Source organism: Eutrigla gurnardus (genome assembly GCF_963514095.1).
Source record: "Eutrigla gurnardus genome assembly, chromosome: 3".
NCBI lineage: Eukaryota > Metazoa > Chordata > Actinopteri > Perciformes > Triglidae > Eutrigla > Eutrigla gurnardus.
Genome location: NC_139917.1, coordinates 28849452 through 28858479, shown reverse-complemented (window position 1 = coordinate 28858479; position 9028 = coordinate 28849452). Strand labels below are relative to the sequence as shown.

Genomic DNA, 9028 nt, shown 5'->3' with positions numbered 1-9028 from the left:
GCTCTAACCATGTGGAACAGAGGATGAGCACATCTCAATTAGAGGGAGGGAAGGAAGGGGGCAAACATGGACAGATAATACTTTAGGTGGTACTGAATATTATATGCTGTATATAGATATGTATATATAGTGCAAAGACTGTATATAGGCTAAGAAGTGGATGTAGTAATCGTCATTTGTTTGTGAACTACGGGTTTGAAGCCTTGAGTTCAGCATTTTGTCCGTCGCCATCTTTTATTTGGGATTTTTTGCAACTAGTGAAGGAAGTGACCATATTTGGACTGCAGAGAAGCAACAGGTGGATCTGATGAAGACATAGCTTCATGATTCAAGGTCAACTTTACAGCTAAGTGTTAGTCATCTTAGTAGCTAATTGCAATGTTAACGTGGTAGCGACTTGTCAATCAGCAGGTAAGCCCCGCCCCCTAAAGAATCCCCTGCTTTCTGGTCTGGTGGACTCTAAATGGACCATAATGTACTAAATGAACATCATGCTGGATTGAAGAAGACTTGAAACTAGAGATTGATACCATAAACTCATGTTTACAATGTTTACTGAGATAATACATCAAGAGAGAAGTAGGACCATTTTCTCATAGACTTCTATACAACCAGAGAGGAGTCGCCCCCTGGTGGCCAGCAGAGAGAAGTAGGACCATTTTCTCATAGACTTCTATACAACCAGAGAGGAGTCGCCCCCTGGTGGCCAGCAGAGAGAAGTAGGACCATTTTCTCATAGACTTCTATACAACCAGAGAGGAGTCGCCCCCTGGTGGCCAGCAGAGAGAAGTAGGACCATTTTCTCATAGACTTCTATACAACCAGAGAGGAGTCGCCCCCTGGTGGTCAGCAGAGAGAATGCAAGTTTAAGGCACATCAGATTCAGCTTCACTTCTCTGATGAGGAGGTTCCTGATACTGTAGGTGAAGAGGGGTGGGGTGTTTTTTCTAAATGTGCAGTATAATCTCCCTCCAGCTCTTCTAGCCTGCATCTTGGGCGTGTAGCTGCCGATAGAAGAAGAAGAAAAAACCTCCCACAGTCCTGCAACTCCAGCGAGCGAGTCTGGCTTTGCAGTCAGGGGACACTCATCGCCATCATCAGTCAGCATCTCTCTCCCTCTCTCTCTCTGTCCCTCCCTCAGACACCCCCACATTCTCCCTCTCTCTGTCCGCCTCTCTACACTGGAACATCTCTTTTCCTTTCTCTTCTTGACACAAACATGTCCTCAAACGGCGCCGACGGGGACCTGCTGCAGATCCCTCTGGGGCTCATCAACAACGACGGCAAGTATCTGACGGCGGAGACCTTCGGCTTCAAGATCAACGCGTCGGCCAGCAGCCTGAAGAAGAAGCAGACCTGGACCCTGGAGCAGACCGGGGAGGACGGCAGCGCCGTGTTCCTGCGCTCCCACCTGGGCCGCTACCTCGCCACGGACAAAGACGGCAACGTGACCGCGGACAGCGAGACGCGCGGCGGCCGCGACTGCCGCTTCGTCATCACCGCGCACGAGGACGGGCGGTGGTCCCTGCAGTCCGAGCCCCACGGCCGGTACCTCAGCGGCAGCGAGGACCGGATCACCTGCTTCGCGCAGGCCGCCACGCCGGCGGAGCGGTGGAGCGTGCACCTGGCCGTGCACCCGCAGGTCAACCTGTACAGCTTCACGCGCAAACGCTTCGCCCACCTGAGCGTGCAAGGGGGGCGGCAGGAGGTGTCCATAGACCGGGACGTCCCCTGGGGGGTGGACTCGCTCGTGACACTGGTGTACCGCGACCAGCGCTACCACCTGGAGACCGCGGACAACCGCTTCCTGCGCAACGACGGCAGCCTGTCCACGAGCACGGACAAGGACACCGGCTACATGCTGGAGTTCCGCTCCGGCAAGGTGGCGTTCCGCGACTGCAACGGCCGCTACCTGGCGCCCGCGGGCCCCACCGGCACGATGAAGTCCGGCAAAAGCGCGCGCGCCGGGAAGGACGAGCTGTTCGGCCTGGAGCGCAGTCACGCGCAGGTCGTGCTGACTGCGGGCAACGAGAGAAACGTGTCCACGAGGCAAGGTGAGCTCTCTGTCTGTCTGCAGCCTTGATGAAGTCACCGCATATCTGGGCACGCGACACATGCAGCTGTTGCGTGTGTGTGTGTGTGTGTGTGTGTGTGTGTGTGATAGAGAGAGAGAGAGATCAGGAAAGAATTAGAGACTCCTGTTACTTAATTTTGCTCTCACCATGTGTTTTACATTACCATGCTCTCACTTTCTCCCCCCTCTCCCCCTTCTCTCCCCCTCCCTCCCCTCCCTTTGGCCTGCCTCTGCCTAGCTTAACATTTTTCTGCAGTAATTCTACCCCTGCATTGTGGCTGCTTGTTCAGAGTCAGCTTCAAGTCTGCAGTTATCCGTCATTCTTGATCTCAGAATAGACTGAGAATAAAGAACGAGGGTGGGGGAGACAAAAAGGATGGCAGAGAAAACCAGAGGGAGGTGTGTGTGTGTGTGTGTGTGTGTGTGTGTGTGTGTGTGTGTGTGTGTGTGTGTGTGTGTGTGTGTGTGTGTGTGAAACCTCTTTGTCTTGTCGCCACTCGGTCTCAGTCTCTGCGTTCCCACATGGGACTGATCATTGGCAGCAGTTTATCTATGCAATCAATGCGCTTTAATGCATTGAATTGTGTGTGTGTGTGTGTGTGTGTGTGTGTGTGTGTGTGTGTGTGTGTGTGTGTGTGTGTGTGTGTGTGTGCATTCCATCAGAGATGGACTGCAGAGGAAGATAATGATGTTTGAATGAGGTTGGGGCAGGTCACTGACTTGTGACCTCAGCTTTTATTGAAGTAGGAAGTCAGACACCCAGCCGTTACTTTTTAAAAGGACCACCTTTTCTTCCTTTGCACCTGTAGTCCAACAACTCGGCCTACAATAGACGGTGGGCATGTGGAGCAGAGCTTTGGTTGGATGCAAGTAAACAGAAGAAACGGCATCTTTCGTCTGACGCTGATATAGATTTTATTCGTTTACCCTCTCAAGTCCAACTCTCTTATCTCTAGTTGCTAATTGCATTGTAACAAGGAGCAGCAAATGGGAAAAGGAAGTCCAGGCCGGGACTCCAGATATATAGCTGCTTGCCCTCGGGTTCTGAGCTGGACAGTCGGTCACACAGGGAATCATCACCTGACTGCAGTTCCCTTCAGTCCTCTAGCGTTTTAGCATCTTTCAGCTGCATGTTTTGGTTTTGTTTTACCACCCACAAATTGACTGTTTTGGTTCAATCTCACAATTTTCATTTTTTTGGTGTTGACCAAAATGGAGCTATAATAGAGTGAATATTGGACTTAGATTCAGCAGAAACACAAATGAATGTTTCTGCATATCTGCTTGGTGTGCATACATGTTTGCGAACATGTCCACCACGTCAGCTTTATAAGGTGATCATATGTAAGTTGTTAAGTCACTGTAAATCATGGCCTCTCGTGGCTTTCTGTTTAAATGAATACTGCTGGACTAGTGTTATTACATAACTGAGACCGAGCATCAGTAACCGAGACCTGGTCTCACCAGTAGTGTTTAATTAATGGGCCTTCTAAGTATTTAAAGGCTTTGGCCATTCAAGACCTGGTTGGTTTTTGTGTGTGTGTTTACCAGTGATTGGTTTTGCTTTCAAGCCCCAAGTCCTCATTTTTGGGATGTGTGTTTTGGATTCATGTCTCAAGTTTACAGTTTCAGGCATGTATGGCTTGACCTTTGGCATCTGGGCAGAGAGTTCATGATCTGTTCCTTGAGGAGTCTATCAAGCACAAATATATTATATAATAAACGATAGGGAAGGAGAGATTCACACACGAAGTGAAAACCTCCAGAGATGAATGGAATCTGACAAGCGTGCCCCACTTTTCTAGGCATGGACCTGTCAGCCAATCAGGACGAGGAAGGGGACCAGGAAGTCTTCCAGTTGGAGATGAGCCGCGAGGACAGGAAGTGTGCCTTCAGAACCGCCGCTGGAAAATACTGGACTCTGACAGCAAGCGGAGGACTGCAGTGCACCGCCTCCTCCAAGTAACCACACACACGCACGCACACTGCCTCACATTGAATATCACACATACACATCCATCATTGAGTTTGTTAATGTGTGTGTGTGTGTGTGTGTGTGTCACATAGGTCGGCCAACACTTACTTTGAACTGGAGTGGCGTGACGGCCGAGTGTGTATTCGTGCAGCTAACAACAAATATGTGATCGCCAAGAGGAACGGACAGCTAGCTGCTACCGTTGACAGCGCAGGTCAGCTACGTTTTCGGCTGTTTCCGAACTTCTCATCGTAATGTCAACAAAGAAGTCTTCATGTACATTTTCTTTCTTTATGCATTGAAAATGTGTTTAGTTTTACTGTAAAGTTGCTAAATTCAACATTTATTCTTATGCCATAGTTTGCACTTTTGTCACCGTTAGCTGCAAGCTACTGGATCAGCCGTCGCCATCGTTAGAGCCATTGAGAGCCGATAGAAATGCTCCCAATCTTGAATATAGCACCTCTAAGTTGTCAAAATATAAGATTCTAAAGGATTTCTCCACCTATAGAGAGGAAACTAACACACCAGATCCTCTGTTAGTCAAACGCATCTTTACGTTTAGATCTTAGTAGAAATATATTACGTTGATTTGCGATGATTCCAAGTTGGGAAACGAAGCCTAGAACTGTTCCGATGCGACCCTGGTCCGCTTGTGTCTTCAGGGGAGGCCGAGCAGTTTCTGATGAAGCTGATCAACCGTCCGATCATCGTTCTGCGCGGGGAGCACGGGTTCATCGGGGCTCGTAAGGCGGGAATGGCGACTCTGGACTCCAACCGAGCGTCGTACGACGTTTTCCAGCTGGAGTTCCACAACGGAGCTTACTCCCTTAAAGGTACATTTTCTAAAAGTCACATTACTGCTGGTTGAATTATTTAATATGGAGAAACATTGATTTGAAGTCATGCTTCTGGCAACCAGGAAACATCTTCACTCTCCTTTTAGCTCTATTTTGGTCTCCACCAACCGCTGAGGGGAAATATCTGTCTCTTTAGCATCTAAACGCTCCACCAAGTTCAGTCACAGCTGACTATTTGCACTGGGCAGGTTTACGTGAGGTTCCTCACTGAAAACATGCATCTGGAATCCACACCAATGGAGCAGCGAGACGAACCAAATCAGAAAAGTTGTGGGGGTGTGAAATCAAAACAATGAGCTGAAAGACGCTAAAAATACTCTTCAATTCTGTGTGGGTTTGTCAATACAAACGAAGCCTCTCATAGCCCATTTCTTTCATTGCTAAAATGAAAGTATTGATGAGTGCACTTTATGTGCATATACAATGTTTTTTGGGGGGGGAGGGGCAATCTCACGAAACCTGAAGTTCTTCTTTCAGCGTGTTCATGGATTTAATATCAAATCCGGTATAAAGATGTAGTACTTCATTATTCTGTTTAACCCGACGCATTTAATGCTGAACAATGAATCAATATGATCTGTTATCTTTCCTCTCTACGATGATATGATGATGTCATGATGTAGCTCATAAGCTAAATGCAAATCCCTTTGTACACCCGTGCTCACGAGTGTGAGTCTGTCTGTCCGTCCAGACTCCCAGGGGAAGTACTGGTGCGTTGGCGACGACACGGCGGTGGCGTGCAGCGGCGACGCTCCTGTCCAGTTCCTGTTTGAGTTCTGTGACCTCAACAAGATGGCTATCCGCGCTCTGGGGGGGAAGTACCTGAAAGGGGACCACGCCGGAGGCCTGAAGGCCAGCGTCGACTCCTTGGACAGCGCCACCCGCTGGGAATACTGAGGACTTCTCCGCTATCCGACACAGTGCTTCAAACTATCGATCAATCCTATAGGTAGCTTTTTGCATAATGTGTGTGTGTGTGTGTGTAATGTGTCTGGATGGATGTGTGGAAATTGAAGCTGATAAACTGGAAAGTTGAATTTTGTTTTTTATTCTTTTAACCTTTCTCAATCGATCTCTTCTCGATGGGGCTTTTTACCGGAGCTTCGGATGCACGATGACTTGCTGTTTGCCGACTGAATCCCGGTGTTGTTATTTCGCTTCCCATTTACACAGACTGTGCCTGATGAATGTCAGGAGGATCGCTGTTCTTAGATGTGTGCCTATCTGTGGTAACTACTGGTGTATATCATATACAAATACGATAATTCTTCTATATCTATAGATCTCTCCTGTTAAATGTCCTGCTGGCTGTATAACGCCACTTTCATCTCCTGCTCTTTTTTCAAAGCACAACGGGATGTTAGATTTACATGTTTTGTTTCGCTGTAAATAAGGGCGTCTTTGTCGCCGAATGCTTCAAAAAAATAGTAACCATGGAAACTTTAGAGCGGGTCGAGGGTGTAAAGAAAGGAAGGGGATGTGACTGGTTTTTACCTGGATGCTACCCGCTACACTCCAGATCTCCTTTCTAGCGCTTAGATGTGCAGACAGACTAAAAAACAATCTGTTTATAGACACATGCATCTAGAGTATAATTTTGAGATGTGCTCGTTGACTGAAGGAGCTTCTGAGTGAGATACTCATGTATGCAGTCACAGATACGTTTCTTTCAACTGTTGACTCAAAATCTGCACAATAATGTCCCGACTGCACAATGAAATGACACAATGAAACTTGAGTGTCTGATTGTTTTTGTGGCTGTGCCTTCCATAGAGCATTTCAGTCCTTTTCCATGTTCTTACATTTGAACTGAAAGGAGTCAAATAAAAGCAACAATAAAGTGTTCCCTCTTAACAGCGGACCTTCCTGAATCTTTTTTGTCCATTTTCTGATATTCGACAGACAGTTTTCATCAGATTTACCTTCTAGTATTAGGATAAACTGTAATAACGCCACCACATAATGTTGTTTTGCATTTTTTGTGTGATTTCTTATGTAGCAAAATAGACTACAAAACTGCATTTCATCATAGGTTAAGAATTGGATTTGTCCATCACTTTAAACTAATGATGTTCCCATTAGCCTAAGCTGTACCTGCATTTACTGGTAAACTATCTAGACATCAGCATGTAAACACAGTGTGAGCATGTTAGCATGTTGGCGTTAGCATTCAACTCAGAGTGCAGCCTTACATAGCTGCTAGCATGGCTGTAAACTTAAGTTTGTCTTTTTTGTACATAGATATGCAAAAGCCCTGACAGAGGCTGCAAAAATCTGAGTGCAGAGGTTCTTGGAGGGCCAGAATTCTTTCTGTCACCTTGACATTACCATTAAATCCAATGAAAATTCCAAAAACAAAGATGAATTGATCTATAATTTGATATATGAAGCTTCATTGTTCCATCATTTAAAACCAGCAGTTCTCAACCACTGATCAGGGTTCCACTGCTGCCAAAAGATTAACATGTAACTCAAATAATTACATTTTCAGAGCTAGTTATTATGTCGAAATGTGCTTCAGAATTCACATAAATAAAAAATAACATAGTAATTCAAACTAGTCATAATTACCAGTTACATTTGGAAGTGGTGGAGGATGAGGATGCCTGATTTAAGGTCACATTCCTCCTCTTTTAAACCTGAATAGAAAATGGGCCATCTCAGCATCAGTTCATCCAATGTAATAAAAACCCAGCTTGTACTGATAAAAAAAACCCCGTTGTCATGATTTTCACTGTTGTGTGTGGGAGAAGAATGGAGGCGTCACGTCCCCTCGAGATTCCCGTGAGCCAAAAGTGTAGGAGAGAGAGAGAAAGGGTGGAGGGAGGTAACCTACTCCACTTCCTCCGTCCTCCTGCAGAGGAAACGCAGCTCTCCTCCTCCTTCAACACTCATTCCGGTGTGTGTGTGTGTGTGTGTGTGTGTGTGTGTGTGTGTGTGTGTGTGTGTGTGTGTGTGTGTGCGCGCGCCAAACTTTGCACACGTGTTCTGATACAGACAAGAACCGGCCAGCGAGCATCCCTCACTCTCTGCTGCAGGATCTCTGCCGGTTGCCATGGTAACAGGTAACGGCAGGGATCGGGTCTGGGGAGGAATACCATCATCAAGGACGCCCTTCAGAGCAAATCGTTTATGGTTTCAAACCATTAAAAGGACTGGACTGAATTGTAGTTTATATATTTTAAACAATATTATCGGCGTACAACTTCAAAGTGAAGTGGAGTGAAGCCAATGCTGTAGTGCCTTAAACTTGCATTATCTCTTCTGGGAATCAGGGGGCGACTCCTCTGGTTGCAAAAAGAAGTCCGATTGTATAGAAGTCTATGAGAAAATGGTCCTACTTCTCTCTAATGGCCACCAGGGCGCGACTCCTCTCTGGTTGTATAGAAGTCTATGAGAAAATGGTCCTACTTCTCTCTGCTGGCCACCAGGGGGCGACTCCTCTCTGGTTGTATAGAAGTCTATGAGAAAATGGTCCTACTTCTCTCTGCTGGCCACCAGGGGGCGACTCCTCTCTGGTTGTATAGAAGTCTATGAGAAAATGGTCCTACTTCTCTCTGCTGGCCACCAGGGGGCGACTCCTCTCTGGTTGTATAGAAGTCTATGAGAAAATGGTCCTACTTCTCTCTTGATGTATTATCTCAGTAAACATTGTAAACATGAGTTTATGGTCTCAATCTCTAGTTTCAAGTCTTCTTCAATCCAGCATGATGTTCATTTAGTACATTATGGTCCATTTAGAGTCCAACAGACCAGAAAGCAGGGGATGCTTTAAGGCAGGAACACACCGGCCCAACCGTGAACGTCCAACGTCTGAAGCGTTTGGAGAGGCTCAGACGAGGTCGGGAACACATATGTTTGGTGGGTACAGCTGCGTCGGAAGCTTTCGGAGCCGTGCGGACGTTGTCTGATCAGACTGAGCATGCGAAGTCTGAGGAGGTGGGCTGTTGGACGTCTGAGCCATTGGATACTCTGATTGGCGGTGTGCTAGCGAATCAGAGTATCCAATGGCGGTGTGTGGGCGGGGCGGAAGTGACGATGGTAAACTCTGTATTACTCGTTCCCTACTGAGACGAAGTCTTCGTAAAATAATGAGCCCGAGAGCACACAACGCGAGTG

The 9028-nt window shown here is 46.9% G+C and overlaps 1 protein-coding gene across 1 annotated transcript; it reads left to right on the top strand.

Moving 5' to 3' along the window:
• The first annotated feature begins 1098 nt into the window (after positions 1-1098).
• LOC311011258 (fascin-like) lies at positions 1099-6577 on the top strand. The gene is made up of 5 exons (XM_084006094.1): positions 1099-2054; positions 3880-4036; positions 4142-4263; positions 4715-4885; positions 5601-6577. Exons 1-5 carry the CDS (start codon positions 1220-1222, stop codon positions 5804-5806), a joined length of 1491 nt encoding a protein of 496 aa, XP_083862220.1. The 5' UTR covers positions 1099-1219; the 3' UTR covers positions 5807-6577.
• Positions 6578-9028: the final 2451 nt, after the last annotated feature.